Source organism: Notolabrus celidotus, chromosome 7 (assembly GCF_009762535.1).
Source record: "Notolabrus celidotus isolate fNotCel1 chromosome 7, fNotCel1.pri, whole genome shotgun sequence".
Taxonomy (NCBI): Eukaryota; Metazoa; Chordata; class Actinopteri; order Labriformes; family Labridae; genus Notolabrus; species Notolabrus celidotus.
In genome coordinates, this window is record NC_048278.1 from 34,213,585 (window position 1) to 34,237,921 (window position 24,337).

At 42.1% G+C, this 24,337-nt stretch overlaps 1 protein-coding gene across 1 annotated transcript; it reads left to right on the forward strand.

Annotated features, from left to right (window-relative positions):
• The first annotated feature begins 3,440 nt into the window (after nt 1-3,440).
• gtpbp1l (GTP binding protein 1, like) lies at nt 3,441-24,034 on the forward strand. Its single transcript, XM_034687419.1, has 14 exons — nt 3,441-3,550; nt 3,784-3,986; nt 4,349-4,460; nt 8,678-8,858; nt 9,033-9,216; nt 9,297-9,461; nt 9,566-9,689; nt 11,328-11,442; nt 13,311-13,455; nt 15,149-15,331; nt 15,572-15,707; nt 15,898-16,076; nt 16,183-16,329; nt 21,520-24,034. Exons 2-14 carry the CDS (start codon nt 3,786-3,788, stop codon nt 21,631-21,633), a joined length of 1,986 nt encoding a protein of 661 aa, XP_034543310.1. The 5' UTR covers nt 3,441-3,550; nt 3,784-3,785; the 3' UTR covers nt 21,634-24,034.
• Nucleotides 24,035-24,337: the final 303 nt, after the last annotated feature.

Consider the following 24,337-nt stretch of genomic DNA (forward strand, 5'->3'; position numbering starts at 1 on the left):
ATAGTGATTGGTAAATTGACTTCTACTTAAACATCTTTGTTCTAGTCTTTCTGACCACTAGAAGAAATTTAGCAGATTGGGATTCAGTGTCTTGCCCAAGGACACTTCTGCATGTGACTGCAGAAGCTGGGACCGAACAGCCAACTTTCCAAATGAGAGACGACCAACTCTGCCCACTGAGCCACAGCCATTAGGGGGCAGTTGTTGACTTTTCTCTGCATTTCCTTATAAGAAAACTCCTTAAATACATTTTGAGCGCCAAACAAATTTGCATCGTACCAAATCAAAATCTCATAGGGTGCAAAATTGGCCCTTCTTTTCTACTTCTTTTACCGAGACAAAACAAGAAGATCTTTTGGGGATTTGGCTCTAGAAGGACTTCAGAGTCTGCAGAATAAAGGTTTGACCTTGCGTTTGACTGTTTAATGTACAGTTTAGCATGTCCTGACTTAATGCAGGTACTGCGGTCAGTGAGTGATCAGATTTGAGCCGAGACACGACAGGACATTATGCAGGTTGGCTGGAGGAAGCTCCATCTGTCCTCCTAGCTGTTCTCATGACTGCAGCAAAACATAAGAGCAGCAAGATGGCTGATGTTCATAATTTAATCACCATCCCACATCAAGTCTGTCGGCCTTTTTCTTCTGGCTCCCCCCTCTGCTCTTTGAGTTTGGTTAATCAGTCCTCCTCTGTGGACCACACACTCTCTTAAGTTCTTCTACTTTACGTCATATTTATGAACTGATTGTGTGTTTGACCTCAAACATAAATTGATGGATACGACTTAATCTTAATTGACCGTAGAAAGAGAGGTTAAGGAAGCTGCATCCTGAACTCAGTCACACTTCATTTTTTTCCTGGCACTGTAATCCTTTAAACCCTCGACTTCTCCGAGGCTGAGTGGAAACAGCTCATTATGCAGTAAAAAAAAACAAGCCAACACACTGCACTGGTCCCTGTAACCATCCAGGGATCTAACTTTTATGATCTCGGGTTGCTGATGGTGACATGTTTTTAAAAAGTCATCATTTCTGGTGGGTAAGCAAACAACAACCTCAATCTTAAGACCTCTGGGGATTATTATTATATTTATATAATATTATATATATTATAGTATATAAGACAGTCCAAACCTCTTTGTGTGTTTGATCCTCGTGAGATTGACCTCTGGACAGAGAACTTTCAGATGGTAACCTTGAATGAGATCATGAGACAGAAGGATGACTTGGTGTTTGCTGAGATGTTGAACAGGCTCCGTGTGAAGAACAAGTCAGATGAGCTTTCTGAAGCAGACCGAGCTTTGCTGTCACAGCGTATCACAGAACCAGAACTCTGTCCCACTGATGTCCTGCACATTTTTGCAACCAACAGACAGGTCGACGCACACAACTCTGCAACGCTCTCTCTGCTCCATTCTGACATCACCAGCATCGATGCAGGCGACTTTAAAAAGGACCAACACACTGGACACATGAAAAGACAAGGTGCACCGTGTAAAGGAGGCATAAGTGATTTACCTGACACACTGAATGTTGCCGTAGGTGTTCGAGTCATGCTCACCAGAAACATAGATGTGTCTCAAGGATTGGTGAATGGATCATTTGCTACGGTAGGTAAAGTCGTCAACACTGAAAGAAATGATTCTTCCCACGTCACTATGCTTGGGCTCAGGATGGATGATGAAACAGCTGGTGGGAGCTATCGTTCCAGAGGAGACAATCTGGTGTACATAGACAGATCAGAGGAGGCCCTGAAACACAAAGGAGTGGTATGTAGACAGTTCCCCGTTAAACTTGCCTTTGCATGCACGATCCACAAGGTTCAAGGTATGACAAAGAAATCAGCTGTAGTCTCTCTGAAACACATTTTTGAACCTGGCATGGCCTACGTAGCGATCAGCAGAGTGACCTCTCTGAGTGGACTCCACATTCTTGACTTGGATGAGAGTAAAATCCACGCTAACCCTCATGTCAGTGTTTCCTTAGAGACCATGAGACAAGCCAACTTAGACCACATGATGCCTCTTCTCCAGATCCAGCATTCACTCAGCAGACGTGACACTGTGACCATCGTTCACCACAACACAGAGGGACTACCATCTCATGTGAACGACATCAAAAGCCATCATGAGCTGTGTCTTGCAGATGTTTTGTGTCTCACAGAAACTCATGTTTACTAGAATTCCGCACACGTCACAGTTAATCTGTGGCGTGATGCCGCCCTTTGTGAGGTGATGGTTGGTGCAGAGGTCTGCCTGACACACCTCAAAGGGAGTGACTCTGCATTTGGCTACCGGCTGCAGTCTTCACTCTACACCACAGTCAAGGTGATTATTAATAATATTTTTTTTAATATGTAACACCTAAAACGGCTCTCAACCCAATTTATCCCAGCAAACTGAGCCAAAACTAATTTTTACTTTTTATTTTCAGTTTCTATTGATGCTTTTGGTGTTTTTTCCTGAAAGACAGAGAGAGAAAAAGACATAGAGAGTGATTGAAAGATACAGACAGACTGACAGTCAGAGAGACAGAGAGGGAGAATAAGAGACAAAAGTCAGACTGATAGAAAGGCAAAGGGACGAAGCTGAGTGTTTCATAGCGTGGGCTTAAGAAGTATAGTGTGTACAGTAACAGCACCCTTTTCCAGAAGGAGCAGAGTAGTAAAATAAGAAAAGAAAGAAAGAAAGAAAGAAAGAAACATGGACAGAGCACACACGCACACACGCACACACACATACAAGTGATTAAGACGACCTCATCAGTGCTGACACACACACACACACACCCACACACACACACACCAACACACACCCACCCACCCACACACCCACACACACACAGGTTACACATTTTCATAGTTTGTCAAGCAGTTTTATAGGTGCTACTACTTCTACCACTTCTGCTTTTTCTTCTTTTTCCACTTCTTAAAATGTTTAAGACCCTTCTACTTATTCTGCTCTTTTTAACTTTTGTTTATATTTTCTTTACTTCACATTTCCACATGTTCAGCTGTGTTTCACAGCTTTCAGCCTTCAGCTTCAGCATTTCAACGCATTTGCTTTCAGGAAATGCAACCTTTCTAGTTATTCTATTTATCTAGATTTTTTTTTAGTACACAAGAATGTAGCATGTTAACATATGGCAGCTATATAAATTATTTAACTTGAGCATATTTTCGCTGCTTATTAGATTAAAAAAAAAGAACATGAACAATAACAAACACAAACTCAAGATTTTATTTAATTTTATGGTGATTTAAATTACACTTCTAAAATTATCCTTTAAACTCTTTTTGGAGAAATTGTTCATTTTTAAGTGTGTAGTAATATTATGTCATATTTAGTGTGTGTGTATGAGAAATGTGGGAGCCAGTCAAATAACTAGGTCAGGACTTCACTCGAGTAGCACACAGTGGGCGTGGCTTTGAATACTGTAGCCAATCAAATCCCCCCATTTCCAAGTGGGCGTGGCAAACACGCAGCTACCAGACACCGAAGCTAACCCGAATAAACAACTAAGTTAGCTTGAGAGACAGCTAGCAATATCTGGTATGACTGCTTCTAAAACGGGCTTTAATTTACACTGTTACCTTTAATATGTATAGTATAAACGTTTGGGGATGTGGTTGATGTATTAACAGCTATAGGGAATCATTATGTTTCCTTATTCGATTTAAAAGTGGTATATTTAATAACAGCAAGTTCGGCTAGCTTAAGCTAGCTGAGATAACATCCTAACTTTCTGTATTTTGTTTACTTCTCTTCTTTGTTGTTGTTTGTAGACATGGCGTCGTTACAGGCGACAGAAGCAGCAGTATGCCCGGTAGTAATACCAGCAGCAGCAGCAGCAGTAGAGTCCATAGTGCCCGCTTGTATGTTTGCACCAGACCAGGGATGTGTCGACGACCCAGCCGGCGGAGAGGGCTCTGAAGACGGGGACGGCACCAACGGAGAGCCCGGGGATCATCTAGACCTCAGCAGCAAGGTGGGCCTCACTCAGAATTAAATATAGTAACGCTCACTTTAAAGATATTTGTGTGTTGATTTAGGAGACGAGTGTTGTGCTGTTGCATTGCAAATTCCACTTGCATGTAATCTGCACACTTAGCATATTTTTGCTGGCTGTGCAAAAACACCAAAGAGAGTGACACGTATATATGCATGCATGTGGGACTGCATCCAGCTGGCACTTCTCTGCAGGAGGATCACCCAAGGACATCAGACTCCATTTACATATGTTTTGACTGATATGCAAAAGCACGTTGCATGACATTAGAAGTTAATATTTGGGATTACTTGTGGAAGTTGTCAGTGTTTGCCTTTGAAGTGTTTGCTCTCACTTTGCAGATGGTCCTCGTGAGTCCAACAGGGGAGCAGTATGATTCATTACTGAGGCACCTGAGGGAGCTGATAGATGAGGGCTGTGGAGAGACAATCTATGTGGTTGGGATGGGCTCAGGTAAGAGAGACTAATGAGGAATCTTTATATGCCAATAACTGAGTACATTATGAAGGCAAAGGATGAGGTTTTCTGTGTTAGAAGCACTCTGGTCTCTGTTTTAACCCTAGAACACTATCGCTGAAATTAGTAACAAGTTAGAGTAGTGTTCTTTTATTGTAAACTGTGCCATGTCTAACAAAATGAAAAAAAAATGTATCATGGGGGGACCCTATAAAAATGGGACCAAAAAATTCTTAAACAAAAAGTGATGAAACTGGAAACTTGGTGTTTGGTCCACCCATTCCCTGGGATATTTGAGATTTCCCTGATGAAGGCACAGTCTCCTTGACACACAAACAGCTGCAGGAGAGAGAAACAAATAAGGGTGAAAATCACCCGAACACGTGCCTTTTAGGAAAAAGGGAGTTTTGGAGTAGGGAAACTCCCACACCTTCAAAGACGTCAAAGACGATGCTGAAGTTACCCAGTGACCCATGACACTCAGATAAACGCAACATAATGAAAATCATATAAATGTGCTTGCTCGGGTGAAAATCACCCGGCGATAGTGTTCCATGGTTAAGATGGAGTGTTATAAACAAATCATATTCGAGTAAGCTGCCAGACCATAGTGTATGCAGAGAGCAAAAATCCATTGTAACTTCTTGGTTGATTAAGCTGTAATTAAGCCCTGTAAAAATCAACTGCATAAGTGTACAGGTATGTTTATAGGGCTACTACTTCCTGATTAAATGTCCTGTTGTTAAAAAAAACGTCTCCCGTGAGTAACAGAAAAATGAAAAAATAAATAACAGAAGAGTCACAGTGCTAATTATTCATATTAGTATAAGAGCCCTGTTCACAAGAGTCAAAATCCCTCTATGTGCACACATACCCGCCCAATAAAGCTGAATCTGGTATCCTCCCAGTTGTGGATGTGGCCTCAGGTTTCTCTGCAAACTGTCAACAATGACCGACAGATAGAAGAGGAAGTATTGGCTCAGATTAATCAATTGTTGGCTATGTGCTGACTACGCCAAAGTCTTAAATCCCAAGAGGTCAAATCTTCTTTAAAAAAAAAGCAGATGGTGTCTTAGATTGTCTTTTGAGCAGCTGCAGGATGAACTCTTTTATTGAGCGTTCACTTGGAGCTCTAAATTGAACATTCCTTTAAATTCAAGCAAATTTTTTGGAACAATTAGAACCTTTAAGTCATAGAGGAAGCAGTGTGTAGTGCTAAATAACATTGAAAGTTGAGTTTAAAGGGACTCTGGGACTGTGATCCGTGTACAGCATGATGGGGGGATTGCACGGTTTCTGTTGGTAATGTGAAACAGCTCAGAAGACTCATCAATAAACTATGTCGTCCTGAAACAACCTCTCCCCTGTTATCACCTCTGATTAGACCTCCACTGATAGTCTACTGACCTCTAGACTTTCACATGTATGTTACCTGAAAGTTACAGTCCTGACTCCTGAGTAAACAAATCCAAATAAATATTCAATATCTGGAATAAAAGGTGGCAGAATATATTCATTAAGTTGTTTTTAAGTGATGATAATAAGAGGTTAATGTAAGTTGTCTTACTGGCAACTCTGACAACATAAAAATATGATATTACAGTAAAATAAAAACATGTTTGTTGATATTAATTTAACTATAGAAAGGACGTTGGATGATGCTCATTTCCATTTTCTTTAATTTTCTTTGTTTTTGAATGTTTTTTCATATATTCATATATGCAGTCTGTCTTATAATAATCATCAAATGATGCTCATATAAGATTGTAAGCATCCTGACTCACATGAGCACAAACAAAAACTAATAGACCTAAACACGGCCGTAAACATAATTTAATGACAAGACAGAAATGTCCTTGTATAAATGAAAATGAAATGATTGACAGGCTGAGAGTTTGAGAAATGTTTTGACAGCACTTTAGAAAGAAATATCCCATCAGTGTTTTGAGGGAGATTGATTGGTCTTGGGCTCATTAATGTCAAACTAAGCTTTGGAAATGTTTTGGCCTGTGATGCTCTTTACTATCAAGACAATGTTGGTTTATGATTCAGTCTGATGAGGCTGAACATGCCATTTGAAAAGCAAGGACAGGAATTGTTTTAGGAGTGTGGTGTGAGGCAAATATTTCCAGTAGATGGCACCAAAATCTTTTTTTGAATGTACCAAAAGTAGAAAGGAAAACCAAAGAGATGTTCTGTGAGACTACTGCTGTTTGTTGTCCTCGGGAGATATAGATATTGAAGCTTGTGGAATTTATATATTTAATCAAAAGAGGACATTCTTACAAATCTGTCGTACCTTATTTTTTAGTATATTTAGGACCAGGACACCAATGTGTGTTGGTGAAGATATCACATCTGTCATCTGTGCGCCCCTCCCAGACAGCTGACCCTGTTTATGTGCTGTTCATTTCACTCTCAAACCTCCACAGACACACTCACACACTCACACACTCACACACAGACACACCGACAAACTATCCCACCGACACCACAGCTTTTGTCAGAGTTATTTCTGCCTGTTACAGCAACATGTGTGACCTATGTGGCCTGTCAGCGGGTCAAAGTGCACGCAGTGAAAAGGGTGTCCTTTTTCCCTCACTCAGCACCGGGCAGGACTGTCACTAATTCACCAGTTCATGTCTGTCTGTCTGTCTGGTTGGCTGTTTGTCTGGAGGGGCAGCGTGCTGACTGGTCTACTGACCCGACCAGTTGTTTCTGTTTCCTCTGACTCATAATAACCTTTGTGGTCAGTCAGGGGGAGTTAGTGTTTGTGTTTCTATTCAAGACTTTAGAGACATATTGTCATGTGATTTTGGAGAGTGCAAAAAGTACAAAAGTAATATGTATCTGTTTATCTACAAAGATAAAAACAAGAATCCTGCAGTTCTATAATTAGTAGAGCTCCACAATAGAAACACTCCACGAGTGTTGACAATGATATGTTCAACTTCAAAGATTACACATGTTTTGTCATTAGATTGAGGTAAATAAATATATGGAATATAATAATCCAAGGGAAATAATGCAATAAGAATCATTGACAAAATATTTAATAATCTGTTTTATATTTAATATAAATAATATTGATACAAAACATTTGGGATTAATAATAATAATAATAATAATAATAATGAAAATGATAATGATAATAATAATAATAATAATAATAATAATAATAATGGAATGATAAAAAAAATAAAAAAAATAATAATAAAAAAAATTGAATAAAATAAAAAAGCTTGATATTTGTACCATGATTTCTAATTCATGTTTGTATACAAAGGCTACACAATGTTACACTTAATCATCAGAATACAATTTAACTGATTCACTTTATTATATTAACTGCAATTGATATTGCCTGAAAAATAATAAAAAAACATCTGCAATATAAATCTAATATATAAATTTAATATAAATAAAAATAAATAGATAAATAAAAATAAATTATAATGCAATAAATGCATCTAATGTATCACATAAATAGCAATGTAATAAACAAAAATAAATAAATAAAAATGAATTATAATCTAATACATAAATCGAATATAATAAATAAAAATAAATAGATAAATACAAATAAATAAATTAAATATTATTATAATGTAATAAATAAATCTAATATATTACATAAATAATAATGTAATAAATACAAATAATAATTAAAAAAAATATATAATCTAATAAATAAATCTAATATAAACAGAAACAGAGCATGTTTTAAACACGCTCTATTTTTTTTTATATTAGATTTATTGAAACATGATTATGGACACAGTGATATCCTGAATCCAGTATATGGCCTCCTGCATGTTTTTGCCCTTATCTACACTACAAATAATGACATCATCAACAAATGTACAGTGTGATGGCCGGACTGATAAAAGCCTGAACGTTTTTCTGCAAAACTAAGTTCTGACGCCGTCATAGTTCTTATTCCTGTTAAGAGAGACTCCCTCAGACACCTCAAGGTTGTCCTTTACATCGGGTTGATTACGTCTGAGGCTAGATTTTTAAAACCCAGTCATACCCTCATGCACCCACCTGTCCTTTTAGTCACACCTCTAAAAGTCTGCCCCCCACTGTGTCCCAGAGCAAGTCTCACAATCCTCAGAGCAAGGCTAGACAGCAGATGTGTAAAATTACAGTCCTCAGTGTCTTCTTTACGCTACAATTAGTCCCTCTCTTCTTCTCTCTCTCTCTTTGTTTAGACGGCGGTGACTATGGTTTGGACGACAAGGACATGGAGGCGTCAGTGGCCACCGTGAGGTCGCTGTGTGAGCAGATCGAGGCTGACCTGATCCTTCTTAGGGAGAGGACAGACACCGGCGGAAAGCTTCAGGACTACCTCATCCGCAGGCGTGTGGGGGAGCAGGACTTCCTGGAAGTCAGGTAACTTTAAGAGAATACCCAATTAGCTGCTGATAAGGTGCTCATGAGCTCTGGACCACAGCTCCGCATCAGTTTGGAAACATTTTACACGTTTATCTTCTAAAAACTGCATCAAAATGTTGCCTTACCTTCATGAAAATATTCAAACCATTTCTCCTTATCTCTTCTCTTCAGGGTGGCGGTTGTGGGGAACGTGGATGCAGGCAAGAGCACTCTGCTGGGGGTACTGACCCACGGGGAGCTGGACAATGGCAGAGGCTTCGCTCGCCAGAAGCTGTTCAGACACAAACATGAGATGGAGAGCGGCAGGACCAGCAGCGTGGGCAATGACATCCTGGGTTTTGACCAGGAGGGACAGGTGAGCCTCTACTTCTGATTTAACTCACAAACTTATGTGAGAGAACTTTGACGCCATCTAATTATGTCTGTTCCTTTTAGGTTGTGAACAAGCCGGACAGCCACGGCGGCGGTCTAGACTGGACTAAGATCTGTGAGAAATCCTCAAAAGTCATCACCTTCATCGACCTGGCTGGCCACGAGAAGTACCTCAAGACCACCGTATTCGGCATGACGGGGCACCTGCCTGACTTCTGCATGCTCATGGTGAGAGAGAGGAGTGGCGTGCAAGATTTACCTAGTCCTTAGTTGTTTGTTATTCAAATTTAGAGCCATGATTAACTTCCTGTTTCTCATCTTCTTTGTCTCAGGTCGGCAGTAACGCTGGCATCGTTGGCATGACCAAAGAGCATCTGGGTCTGGCGCTGGCCCTCAACGTGCCGGTGTTTGTGGTGGTTACAAAGATAGACATGTGTCCAGCTAACATCCTGCAAGGTGAACAGATATGTCACTACAGTGTATCTCCTTTAAGTCTTGGATCTGATAGTGTGACATCCTAGAAGAAGTTGAATAACTTCAGAGATTTAGGTGCCGTGTCCACTAACTCCTTTTTTTGCGCTTGGGGTTTCTGTCAAAAACCAAAGCCAAACATTTTTTCCCCTGAATCTTATTTTCACGACACAATGTATATAACTGACAGTCTTGAATATCTACTGATCGTATTGAGGTGTTTGAAACGTTAAACACCCTGAATATTAACATGTGGAGCAGGCTCATAATCTCTGCAGACACACAGTCATAAAAGTGAAGGCTCAGACTTCAACAAGGGAACTGAACAGAAACATATTTCAGACACAGTGTCCAGTTTTCTGTCTACTCGGTCTTATTGAGTAAAATAAGCATGTGAACACAGTCAGGTGTCAGCCAGGAGCGCAACCGGGTCATAATCGGTCCGGCGGCAGAGTAAAAAAAGCGCTCGTGGAGACCTGTCACTCAGCTGCAGCCCCCAGCTGAGAGTCTCCGCTGTGTGCAACACCTTCAGTCAGCTGATTCACTTGAAACATGCTTTAAACTTTAAACACCTCCCTGATAGCAGAACCAAATATGAGACCACATGATGTTTGTTCCACGGGATAGAAAATCGAAACAGAAAAATGTGTTAGAGTAAGTTCTTAACAATCAATTAATCGATACTGGATTAATTGATTCCATCCCTAATTCAAACCAAATGTGATTCAGTGTCCTTCCTGCAAAAACGACCTTAGCGTTTGTTGCAGTTCTCTCAGTTGAGAACAGTCCAACTCTTCCAACACCACTGCGCTCACCTATGTCACTTCTTGATCACTGACCAATCAGAATCAAGTAGGGGCGGGGCTTGTGGTATTAACTTTGGATGAGGAAGTTATCACACTCGTATTTTTGAGCTACAATATCCAAGTCTAGAGCTGCTGCTGATGCTACGACACAATTTCTATCTATATTTTACAGTTTCTTGTTAAGATGTCGTTGAATGAAAGCAAATATGAAGTATACAGAGCATTTTAAAACTGACCTAAAGGTTGATACCATAAGACGCGGCCGGGAAGCGCTCTGAAATTGAGGTTGTGGTCTCTGCCGACACAAAAAAACGCCTTAATGAACACGGCTCCTCATATCCCTCGACCAGCTTCTTATTTTTCCCCTTAATAAGGGAGAATAAAGTTAGTTTGAATTAATTAAGACTCAGAACGCATCCTGTGCTGCATGCTGCAATTATTCCTGTGCTGCAGTGTGAGGATACTCAACACTCACTTACTGTAAAAGCCTCTGAGGGAAGGTTAATGTTTAGACCCACAAACTTCTGGAAAGTTGTTTCATGTAAACTAAAGGAAAAGTTAAGATATCTTAAAGAGCAAATTAACAACGCTAGTGGGAGCAGTTAAGCAAACAAGGTGTCTTCTTACTTAAATATGATTGAATATGTGGGCAAGTTAGGAAGAGAAGGCTGTATCTAATGAAGTCCTGTGTTTACCTCCAGTTCCTTGTTGTGTTTAGAATTACCTCAGGCGTTTTAACAGCCTTTAATTTAGTGTTGAGTTGTACTCGTGTTGAATTTCTGTGCTGATTGTTGTTTCTTATTTTGTGTTTCTGCAGAGACGCTAAAATTGTTACAAAGGTTATTGAAGTCGCCGGGCTGCAGGAAAATCCCCGTGTTGGTCCAGAACAAGGATGATGTCATCGTCACAGCCTCCAACTTCAGCTCTGAGAGGTAAAGACACAGCCTGGAAAAAAAGACAGAGCAAAGACAGTGAAGAGGACAAATCAGACTGACAAACACAGGCAGGAAGGAGGAGGAGGATGTAGAGGGAAATGTCCTGTGGTTTAAGTTACTATCAGTATCTCAAAACAGTGACGGACACACTCCTCTTCAAGTTGATGTGAGGAGTTTTTAGCTACAACAGATCAAAAATTCATACTGATGCCTCTTTATCATCCACAGAAGTAAACAAAACCTTCAGCATGCACAATGAATCTTTCTTTTTTGAGTTCTGAAACTCATTGAGGAGGTTTGGTGTCAGATAATGTTGTCATAAGGAAGCAGCCGAACCGGCTGCGTCTTTCGATGAGTGATGCATTTGATTGTTGACATATAGGGACATGATCAGCAAAGAGATGAGGTGCCACTTTGTCCGGAGGGGGCGCCAAAGTCAAGGAAAACCAGAAGTCTCTCACTGGAGCTTTAAAACTCATGAAATGGAAGATTAATTGCAACACAATTATTTCTCTGGAGCACAAAACATACAACTTCCAAGTTCAGTTTCAATTAATCATTATCTTTATTTGTACAACGCCAAATCACAACAAACGTTATCTCAAGACGCCTTTGCAACCACCACCTTAATCCACCATGAGCATTGCACCTCACAGTATTTAGCTAGTTACAGCAGCGAGGACAAACTTCCTTTTAAAAGGCAGAAACCTCGAGCAGGACCAGACTCATGTTAGACACACATCTGCCTTGACCGAGTTGGGTCTGGAAAGAGGGATAGAGGAGAATAAGAGATAGAGGGAGCGATGATAGTGATGAGACGAGTAGTAGTAGCTGTTGCCACTGGAGTCCAGCACGTCCACAGCAGGAGGACATCTACAGCAGCTCAGAGGAACCTACGAGACAAGGGAGCTCAGGGACTTCAGAAAGGTCTATGGTTAGTAACTTTAATGGGACAGGAAGAGTTAAAGTGAGTGACAGGCAGACAGAGGAGAGAGAGGGGGATCCCAGTGTGTCAGTTCCCCCGGCAGTCTAAGCCTATAACAGCCTGGTCCAAGCCTGATCCAGCTCTAACTATAAGCTTTATCAAAAAGGAAAGTTTGAAGCCTACTCTTAAAAGTAGAGAGGGTGTCTGCCTCCCTGACCCTGACTGGTAGATGATTCCAAAAGGAGAGGGGCCTGATAACTGAAGCTTCTACCTCCCATACTACTTTTAGAGACTTTAGGTACGATGATCAGGCCTGCATGTTGGGAGCGTAGTGTCAATGTGAGGTTGTCTGTTTGTTAGAGTTCACAATCCTGTGTGATATCCAGCAGAACATGTCGTCCAGACAGTGTTGAAATATTCTGCAGATCATAAGATTCACATTGAAACATGTAAGTGTAAAACACCATGCTTCTAATGATCATGAGAAAAGAAGCAAGCCCTCTAATAAAACATCAGTCTGTTTCCACACCATTTTATTTTTGCATAATTTTACTTATTTTATGTGACCGTAACAATGAGTCTCATGTATTTTAATTTGGCTGAACATGAACCCTTCCTACTGCAGGTTCTGTTTGCGTTTTAGGCTCTTAAGAAAGCTGCAGATTTCACTTTAATATATTTCCTTTTGCATTTTATATTAATTTGCAGTATTTCACCTATATTGCAGAATTCTGCAAATGTTCAAGTCCTGGATTAGTTAGCATCTCTCATAGAAAATCTAACAACAGGGGAGGTCAGACGTCAGGGTTGTTGAAGCTACAGCAGCTAGTGTCCTTGAACATGCAGACCAGATGCTTGCAGACACTGTGTCTCTGTTTTGTAGTCACTATGTTGCTCTCTCACTCCTCTCTCTTCTGCCTCCCTCCCTCCCTCTCTGCAGGATGTGTCCAATCTTCCAGATCTCCAACGTGACGGGGGAGAACATGGACCTGCTCAAGATGTTCCTCAACCTCCTCTCCTCGAGAACGAACTTCAGCAACGATGAGCCCGCTGAGTTCCAAATAGACGACACATATTCAGTACCGGTAAGAAATCAAACCCACACAGAGCCACACATGTGGATTCCTCCTCCCCCTCTAGCTGGTTCTCTCCTCTCTGTTCTGGTTCCTCTCGTCTCTTTTTAACACTTTAAAGTGTTTACCAACAGCGGTCCAAATGTTAGAGTCAGGCCCTGAGGGGAGACAAACAGCAGAGTCTGAATCTGCAGCGTCACTGTCAGAGGTCTGTCTGTGAAGCCACATCAACAGCAGGGCTGAGTGTGAAAGCGAGGATCATGTGTACTCTTCTACGGCACATTAAAACCCTCGAAGCCCCCCAGGTACCAAAAGTGTACATTCATATTTTCGCTATTCAATATATCGGTCAGTTTAATGGGTAATGGTATGAGGATTTGTCATGAATTCCCCCCCCCCCCCCCTCTTTTGCAAAATGTACAGCATAGGAGATAGTACCAATTCGCACACTATATGTCTTAGGCAATTTTGGTCCCCCATCTACTCCCATTATAAACACGTAAATATTCATATTTTCGATATACTGTAATCCTGACATGTTATGATGATTTTCCCATGATTACCAAATAAATCTAAGCATCCCCCTTCAAAATCAAGGGAAAAAAGGTTTTAGGTCTACTTTGACCCCTAAACCACCAGATGGAGCCAGATACACTTTCAATGTGCTTTGCCATCTGCTTATCATTAAAAACAGCTATAAACCAGAAAAACTGGTCTTGGTGTGTTGGGATTGATATTTAAGTGGTTGGATGTGGTTCAAAGTGTATTGTGTGTGTGTGTGTGTGTGTATGTGTGTCTGTGTGTGAGAGATACATTTTAGTCATAAAGGTCAAATCAGCTCCCTTATGCCTTTTTCTTGTCCAGGGCCTAATTGACTCGTACCATCGGGCCTGTCCCCTCTGACCTGATGAGGTGCTTTGCTCAGGACTGTAGTCCGGATCAGAGTCTAAAAAGCTCTCACCAACAAGCAAAATAATAATGACATTTAGTAAGTCCTACAGAAAAATATATGTACTGTAGCGTCCGTCCGGACGCTGTAGGGATGACGAGCCGATTGGTGAACACGTTGATCTTTAATAACCGGTCACTGTCGGCCGTGATCACAACAACCAACAAAACAACAATCAATGTTTGAATGAATGAAGAACTTCTCCTCTTGTCTCTCCTCTCTCCCGCTCACACACTCTACACCTCTCCTGATGCCTTCACTGACTGTCAACACTGTAGGAATTAAGAACATCTACACTGAACAGGTTTAACAAACAGTAGAGCTGTTACAGTATTATATATGTGTTATAACTTTTCTCCTGATATCGTGTCACCAGGACAACTGGATAATGCTAGCATGCTAGTTGTGAGTGCTAACAGCAACCATGTTTGTTTGTGTTTTTAACTTTCACTATGATAATGTTTTGGTGAGGACCGGTTTTGAATCAGTCACCATCATATGGTCGCAATTTCGGAGGAGCTCCGAGAGGAGGAGGGGGGGGTTAGACGGAGTCCTGAGGAAATGCTACATTCACATTCATGCTAGTTTTCCGAGATTACCGACCCTAGCTTTAAATTGTTTTCCTTTAATGTGTTTTTTGATATCTTAGTCATGATTCTTTTAACGTCTTCTATGAAGCACTCTGAGTTTCCTTGTTGCTGAACTGTGCTTTATAATGAAACTTGCAGTAAGTGTGTGATCTTCGTCTCTTTGCAGGGCGTGGGCACGGTAGTATCAGGAACTACGTTACGTGGAATGATCAGACTCAACGACACGCTACTCTTAGGCCCAGACCCGCTGGGCACCTTCATCCCCATCGCTGTTAAATCCATCCACCGCAAGAGGATGCCCGTCAGAGAGGTCCGCGGGGGGCAGACGGCGTCCTTCGCTCTCAAAAAGGTGTGTGAGGAAGACGACCAAGAAAGTTTCTGAAAAGTTGAATTACTCTGAAACTTTAGGATGTGACGTGAATTTGAATCAGAGGTCTAACTTTCTATTTATAATTATGTAAAGTGAGGGAGCAGGCAGGGGTCTCTCTCTGGCTCTGCTCTGACTTCACCGTTCTCCTAAAACCACAAAACCTGAGCCCCCCTCTTCTTCTTCCCCTAACTTCTGTTTTTTTCTCAAACGCTCTCTCAGATCAAACGTTCGTCTATAAGGAAAGGCATGGTGATGGTGTCCCCCAAGTTGATGCCACAGGCCACCTGGGAGTTTGAGGCTGAGATTTTGGTGCTGCACCACCCCACAACGATATCCCCGAGATACCAGGCCATGGGTAAGTGACAGCAGAGTCAGATCCTGTGATGTGCACCAGACTTCTGAGGCTTTGTTTGATCTTTTTCCCCATGTGTTCACCTTGCATCCACACAACTCCAGGATGTTTCATCCCCAAGCTCAGAAATGTCTCTCTTGAAATGCTGCCGTCAGGTGTCAGATTTTCAAACTCTTCTTTTCCTTCACACCAGTGCACTGCGGCAGCATCAGACAGACAGCCACCATCCTGACCATGAACAGAGACTGTTTACGGACAGGAGACAAGGCCTTAGTTCACTTCCGCTTCATCAAGACTCCCGAGTATCTGCACTGTGACCAGAAACTGGTGTTCAGGGAAGGACGCACGAAAGCAGTGGGCACTATCACAAAGGTAATGCAGAATATGCAAACATCTGTCTTTAGATGTATATTAAAACTGCAGCTCTTTGAGTGACCCCTGAAACACAGGTGAACTGATTCTGTCTTTGCTGTTTCAGCTCCTCCAGTCGGTGAACACTCAGGCAGCTAAGGCCCAGCAGGCGAAGATGCAGGCCAGTAAGAAGACTTTCAAAGACGGCACAGCAGCCAGCGAGGAGGCTGGATCATCAGGACGGCCGCCCAGTCCCAACACAGCACAGCTACCAGTGAGTACATCAACACGTAGGGAACATTTTAAAGCATGCAGGATGTTTTTACAGTGAGAAGTTGTTGTGGTGCTGGTTTTAAGCCTCACTCTTTCAATCCAGAACTTTGCAATCCTCAAATTATTTTGTAAAGCTTTTAACGATGCAGTATTTTGATTTCAGAGACAGAAACACATTTAGAGTTTGAGTCTCCATTAAAAAGATTTAACTTCACCTCATCTTATTAACGATGGAGATTAGGGGTGGGAATTGATAAGATTTTATCAATGATCAAAAGGAATCATTTTATGTTTTCCAAAATGATATCTGCACAAGACTGAACATGAACAGATTCAACTTGAACATACTGAACAAAAGGTTGACCTCATTCTCGGCCGCGTGAGTCCGGACGTGGACCCTCGAGCCTGGAGGAAAAGACCTTGAATTTGGAGAGGAAAGCGCTTTCCTCTGGGGGTCATCGCGGAGGTATTTTACCCGCTCTCTGTGCCTCCTTTTCGGCCGTGTGAGTCCGGACGTGGGCCCCGGAGCCTGGAGAAAAAACGCTTTTCCTCCGGGGGTCATCGCGGAGGTATTTTACCCGCTCTCTGTGCCTCCTTTTCGGCCATGTGAGTCCGGACGTGGGCCCCGGAGCCTGGAGAAAAAAGGCTTTTCCTCCGGGGGTCATTGCGGAGGTATTTTACCTGCTCTCGGGGCCTCATTTTCAACCACGTGAGTCAGGACGTGTCCCCTCAAGCCTGAGGGAAACCATCCCGATTCTGAAGGGGGAGAGGTAGGCGGGGGTTCACCTCCCCGACGCGAAAGTGTTCACATGGAACCCTTCTCCACTTCTACCCTACGCAAACCCCAAGCTTTAAGGCCGAGTCGACAAATGCTTCATCATATTTGAGGTAATTGCACCTAGGAGTTCTGCGTCGCAGAGTGTGTGATGTAATGCAACGTACCGCGGCATGACGTCGTGCTGAGAAATGAATCGTTAAGAAGAATCGATAACATTTGAGGTGTACAATTCATGTCGGATCCGGTTTTCGATTCCCACCCCTAATGGAGATTATATACGTTTTTGTTTCATGCTCTTCTTTAAAAGTGACCTGTCTCCTCTCATTCCTGGTCTTGACGGTCTCGCTGCTTAATAATCTCTCCATTCTGTCCTCTCTCTCTCCTCCCTCAATGATGTGGTTTCTCTCCCTCCCCTGTTAATTCCCTTTGTTCACAAACCTCCTGTCATATGCCTTCTTACCCTCCCCTTAAAACCCTCCTTTCATCCTCATGTATGGATACACCTGTCCACCTGCATCATCCTTCCTCATTCACTCACATCCTCATTCCCCCTCCTCGCCCTTCATGCTCTTTCCTTCAACTTTAACGCTTTCTTTTTTCTGCTCCTCTCTCTCTCTCTTTCTCCTGCTTCCTGCTCCCTCTCTCCCTCCCTCTCTCCCTGTCTTGGCACGCTGCGTCAGACAGTGGCAGAGGAGGAGGCTCTGTGTAAAGAAGGCAACAAAGAGAACAAGGTAAAGAAGTTTGTGCAGCCTGCGGGAGTCATGACGAGGTCCCTGTCTTCTTAAGCTTGGCTGTGTTTTTGTTGTTTTGGTTCCTTCCCTTTCTAAACTTTGTAAACAATGTTTCCTGAGCATGCACACTTACTCAGACTCAGAGTTCTGCAGAGTGACACGAGGAAACCGCTGCAGCCGTTCTGCAGTGTTTTACTGCTGGCTTTTAAGACGCCTCACTCTGTGAGTTATTAAATGCTTAATTGCTGAAGGAGCTTCTGAACTGGACCCCGGTGGGTTTTAAGTCAGAATCAGTCGACGTTCTTTTCTGTAAAAGAGAAAAATGAGAATTTGTTCATAATTTAGAGTTCCCTCTGGTCGAGGAAATTAAAAATTAACATGTTTTCTTGAGTATGCACTCAAAAAGAGCTGCATTTAAGTACAACAAGAATATTAAGTGCTTCATCAAGACTGTGTTAATGCAGAGGCTGAACACCCAGCCTGCAATGACATCACCTGCCAAAGTCAGTTTGTAAGGCCGCAGAAGACAGCAGTCACTCAAATTAACACCGTGTTGAAGTAAGTGTCATAGCAGGCGTGCTTCCCCCCTTGTGCTGTATCTAGGGATGGGCGATAATTATCGTGTATTCATGTAATAATCATGTAATTACACCCCAAACCATTGGAAAGAGAGGGGCCTCAAACGCAAGTTGCCGCCCAACATTTGACAGAAGAAGAAGACGGCATTAAACAGCCAATCATGTCGCAGGATGAGAGGTAGGCGGGGCTTAAAGACGTTCGGCGCAGAATGTAAACACAGCTGAAATGAGCGCCAGCGACACAACTCAAAACCTAGCAGCTCAAAGCAGAGTTGTTAGTCTGACACTGTGTCGACTCTGTGTTAACTTTTAACTTAATACACTTCATTAAATAAACTTTCAGGATGTGGGTAAAGGAAGACCACAGAGACAACTTCTGCTGTGCATTTCTAACACGTTCAATGTCCACCACGACCATTGGAACACTGAATAACCGTGATGCATTCACTGCACTGTGGGAAACGACATCGCTCTGCCAGTGACCTTTAGAAATCTTAAAGGGGAGAGCACAACTCAAAACAAGGCTCTACTAAACTGATACACAGTTTACATATGGATTTACCTTTGTTGTACATTTAAATTAAATTATGCAAATGACCTCAATCTGAGAAAAATAAGAATCTACAAACTAAAACTCCACAAAAATCTCATCTTACATTAAAGACCTGCTTCCTGTTAGCACCGTCAGAAATGATGGATTCAAGAAGTTGATCAGAAAACTAAACCCAGGCACAAACTAACAAACCGTCTGGTTTCTTCAACTTTCACTCAGGAGCAAAAATCTGCATTAACATTTAAATGAAATACTGATTTGATATTCTATCACGATAACATCATTTTCAGTATTCCCCAGCACTAGCTGTGTCTGTATCATTTTTAGTGAAGCTCAGCCAAACTGTGGATCGTCTGTAGCGGTCTGCCATGATCCTCTACTCGCAACTTTGTTGACATGCTGCGTGCGTCACACAATGTTAAGCCGACACAGCAGATTCCTTGCGGGGGAGAAAAACTTTCTGTGGACTGCAAAATTCTCACTGAGGTTAAATCCTGAAAGATCTAAGTCGCTGTAAGGAACCAAAGAGCCAAAGCAAAAAGAGCATTTCTTATCAAATCCACAAATCTGAGAAATTTGGAACCGGTACACAAGGCTAAGCACAGTTGTATCATATTTGACTGTAGAATGCAAACATTAAACTATGCATTTACCATTTTCAGTGCAGCATTGATCCTCCTCAGTCACATCAGCTGTTATGAGTTTCATGTTGTACCTCGTCTAGAGTGTTTGATCTCCAGTCCACCATGGTTTGAAACTGTAAAACAGAACGTAGTGATCTAAAGCGAGTGATCACTCAGCTTGAAAAGTCCCAGAAACTGCAGAAGGACTTTTGAATGATGCAGGACTGTGAGTAATTTTGAGACTGAATGTAAAGTTTACAGTCTGCCCTTCTGCTGCCCCTCCATCGCTCTGCGTACGATGCCCACGCTGAAAACAACAGTACAGAGATTCAGCTGACAGCGTAGGTCAACTCAGGGTCGTCTGGATTGATGGTTTGAAGTTGAGAAATGTAAGAGTTTGTCCTGGACACGATTAAACTTTAATTCTACATAACAACAAACCTGCAGGAAAATCAAAGTGCTGCATCACAGAGAGACGATCTGCATATTTAATGACTGACAGAGTTGTAAAGGGCTTTCTCCCTCCACTTAACATCTCCTGCAGGGAACCCTGAGTTGTTGTGATTTACTTTTTTCATTTGATTCCTTCCAGACTTCAGAAAAACTTTAACCGAGTCTGTGCCCTCTTAACCTTTCCAAGTTTGAAGCTCTATTTAAAAATGCATCAACACCTTCAAACTCATGTGGACCAATCCCTGTATGTCTTTAGTAAGCCTCTAAACTCTGTTTAAAGGTGTCTTTCAGCCCCCAGAACTACTTTACCCTGAACTAAAAGGTTCCTGTGCCCCCATTGTTGTCTGCGTTTCGAGCGTGGGCTGAAGTCCCGGGTAGATTGTGCAAATCAGGCCAGTGACATATGGAGAAAAACAAAAAGTAAAGGCACTACACCACCAGACCAGTAGAGGGCAGTAAAACAAAGAAGCACCATAGAAGCAGACGGACAGGCAGGTATCATTATGAGCAACACGACAGTTAGCCTGTTAGCATGAAGAGACTCAGCTGGCGCTGTTTTAGATGGTGCTATATTTCATCACAGATGGATTCAGTGAATCAACACGTGAGAGGAGATAAGCGCGAGTAGCAAAGACGTTTCAACACGGCTTTAAAATCCTTTTGAACTCAAAAAGCCGTGGCAGAGATCGGCCGGTGTTTTGGTTTAAACAGCGACCCTGTTAACTGGAGACTCTCAGCCGGATGCATCCCTCATAAACGTCTTTAGACGATCATTAAATATCTGATGAGGATATTTTGAAATCTTAATAAAAACTAAACTAGTTTGCATTCCCAGGAACTCCCTCTGTGTTTCAACAGCTGTGTAAACTCCACAAACACTGACACGTTCAGCTGAAGGTCTCCAGTTTACAGGGTCACTTTTAAAACCGGAACACCGGGAGAGATGCATTCACGGTGGGCTGAGAGAAGACTACTGTTACAAGCTGCTAAATCAAGAGAATCACAGCTTCTTCTTTTGAAAAGTACACACACATACAAAAAAGATAGAACAAATAAAAACTAATGAAAGAAAGAGAAATCAAGTGAATCACAGATGTGTGTGATGTTATTGTGGACGGCGGGCGGAATAAAAACACTGCGGTTAATCTACCAATCAGACATGTTCAGCATTGCAGACCCTGCCCCCTGAAAGTCCTGGGACCTTTGAAAAGTACTACCCCCCAAGCAGGGGCTTTTCAAGGGGGGAGATTATCTACCCCTGAACTAAATTTAGACCCTGGGTCCACCGGTCGAAACGCACGTAGTTCAGGGGTTAAGTTCCTGGGGTTGAAAAACGCCTATGCATCCTGTGTCTCTGAAATGCATCATCATCTTCAAACTCAAGTGGACCAATCCCTGCCTGTCTTCAGTAAGCCTCTAAACTCTGTTTATGTAACAGCCGGCTCACTCTGGTGTTTCTGTCTGTCTGTCTGCAGCTCAAGTCTGGAGGCGGGGGACGCAGGAGAGGAGGTCAGAGACATCGAGGGAAAGGCCTGAACGCTGCGACAATCTCAACAGCCGTTCCTGCAGGAACAGCAGGCACCGCCTAAAAAACACAAACCTTTCTTTCCTCTCCTCAGCTGTCTGCTCCCTCCCAGGGAGGTGGGGGAGTGACTGCATCAGCCGTCTGGATGCACATTTCTCCAGCATCATAAGAGAGTGAAGTTTGTTCCATGTTTAGTCATCTGGAAGCTTTATTGTTGTAATCACTCAAGTTTTAATTTAGTTTGAGCTTTATTTTAGTTTTCTGCAATTTGAAGATAACGTGATGGACTTTATATTTTTCAATTTCAAAGCAAGCAGTCGGGGAAATCCATGTTGTTCAGCAGAACTTCTTTGATAGCATTAACAGTGTTTCCAGCCTGCAGCGGCCCCCAGTCACTCCCCCTCCTTCCCTCCCTCTCCTCAATCTACCGTTCTTCCTCTTCTTTTTCCTCATTCTCCATCCTTATGTTCTCACACACCTAGCTTTCTGTCACATCATTCAAAGACATAGAGTGTGTTCAAGTAGTGGAAAGTCGACCAGTGTTTTTCTTTTACAAAGCAACTTGTCGTTGAGCGTGGCAGTTTGAACGCACGTCGGGGGGAAATTGGTTGAAGTGAAAGGGAAATGATGCCAAGCAGAAATGAGACTTCCACTCTGTTTTTAAAGGAAGCTTGATCAGCCTCAGAATAATCCAAATATGACTTTTTGGGAAGATTCACGTCACTGGTGTTGCGGTCATGTTCCAACAGATCCGTGTCCGGTCCGTCTCCGATCCGTCACTGCACTGGATCCGAGAGGTTTCTACTCTAGTCAATGTATTAACTTCCACTGGATCCGCTCCGTTGCACACAAGACTTCTAGTTTTGCTGGATGCCGGAACGGAGCCAGGCCTGGAGTCAGAAGGTCAGAGGTTTCTCAGAGGCTGATAAAGACAACGTGGATAAGGAGAGGAGGAGGAGAAGGGAAAACCTCGGTCACATGACTCCAGCTGTCTGGCGTTCCTGCTTCCTTGACCTCAGCGGATCGGAGACGGACCGTAAACGGATCTGGTGGAAGTCCCATGTTAGTGGGGCGTCACCAGAAGTGTGGATCTTTTGATACTACTTGTTTAAAAAGATAATCTCTGTTGGTTTCACCTTTCATACTTTTGAAAAATATGAAGCACAAACTGAACAAATTAACCTACATTGAGATTCTCACCAAAAGGACACTAAGAACACGGGAAGCGAGCACAAAGCGACCAATCAGAGACTTTAGATCTGTGTATACGCAGCAGTGAGGCTCCAGAGTCTTGCTTCCTCCTGACAGCCACCATGCAACATACATTTTCTACTCCCAGGTTGGCTGACACCTCGTCACCACCGTGGTTTCAGCAGAGGTTTCAAGAGCTGCTTTTGTTTTTTACACTAGCATCACTGATGTGTAAAACGTTGGTGTCTTGACAGCTCTACGTAACACTGCCAGGGTTCGGGGTTATTTTTCTACCCAAACCTTGTGGCTGTACTGACGCCATCTTCATCTCCTGTCTTTTGAAACATCCACAATTATGGAGCGCATACCTTCTCATCCACTGGAGGTTAATTCAGCTCTGGAAAGACGACTTCAACGTTCCTGCAAAAAAAATAACAGGTTAAATAAGATCTCATGAGATCCAAAGTATCTTATATTTATGTTGCAAGCCACAAGACTTCATCATGTCTACTAAATACCTCTCTGAAAACTAAACATCAATAAACCAGAGGCTGACAGATCCAGAATTATGTACCATTTTTATGCAAAAAAACTAAACAAAACCTGAAGTTGTCTCACATCTCGAATGTCTAAAGCCAAGAAGAACATTTTTAATTGACATAAAAAGTTTTGTACTTCCTTTTAAATCAGATTTCAGCTGCACAAAAACCCCAAACATTTAATGCATCGCTTCAACCAGAGACTAAATCTTTTATACTTGATCAGTTTGCAGATCCTGAACCTCACATGACTTCAGTTTAACCATGAGACACAAGCGACCTTCAGTAAAAACAGCATAGTTTACAAGGAGTCAGCAATGCTTACAAGTGAGAACATTTATCACATAAACTAAAAACTTAATTGTGTTGTCATTTTGTATTTCAACAGACAACATCCTGTTTCCCATTCTTCTTCTGCTGGTTAAATGAAGTTGTTCAGCGGTGCGTTCCCTTGTTCATACTGAAAAGTAAACTTAGTAAACTGATTGGTTTCTCCCTCTGGGGTCCTTCCCTTCCCTTCATATACAGCACCATGATTTCATTCTGATATGATTTTTGTTTCCTTTTCTTTTCAAAAGATCTCACTGGTTTTATTTTGAAGGGACACATTTTTAGTGTGTATGTTTGTTCTAAAGCTGCGCAGAAGAACTGAGGATGAAAAAGATGCCATTTAAATTAAATGCTGCCACTTTGTGTTGTAAATCCTTTTAAATAAAGATGTTCTAAAAAAGTTTATCACGGGTAATATTTTTTTACATTTAAATCTTGGAGCTAACGCCTTTATGCAGATGATTGGATTCCGCCTCAGACGGTTATTGGCCCCCATTACTACACGTGTTATAGAAGACTTTAAAAACAACTCTTAAGTCACATCATCAACAGAAGAAGTTATGAAGTAAGCATGAACTGGCATGGGACCTTTGGGGTATTAACCAAGTGGCAAAGACGTTTCAACACGGCTTTAAAAATCCTTTTTAACTCAAAAAGCCGTGGCAGAGATAGGCCGGTGTTTTGGTTTAAACATGACAACAATGACAA

Coding starts and splice junctions, on each gene's coding strand:
- gtpbp1l (XM_034687419.1), top strand. CDS start 3,786: ATGGCGTCGTTACAGGCGACAGAAGCAGCAGTATGCCCGGTAGTAATA. Junction 11,443..13,310: donor TCCAACTTCAGCTCTGAGAG/GTAAAGACACAG, acceptor CCCTCTCTGCAG/GATGTGTCCAATCTTCCAGA. Junction 15,332..15,571: donor CGTCCTTCGCTCTCAAAAAG/GTGTGTGAGGAA, acceptor ACGCTCTCTCAG/ATCAAACGTTCGTCTATAAG.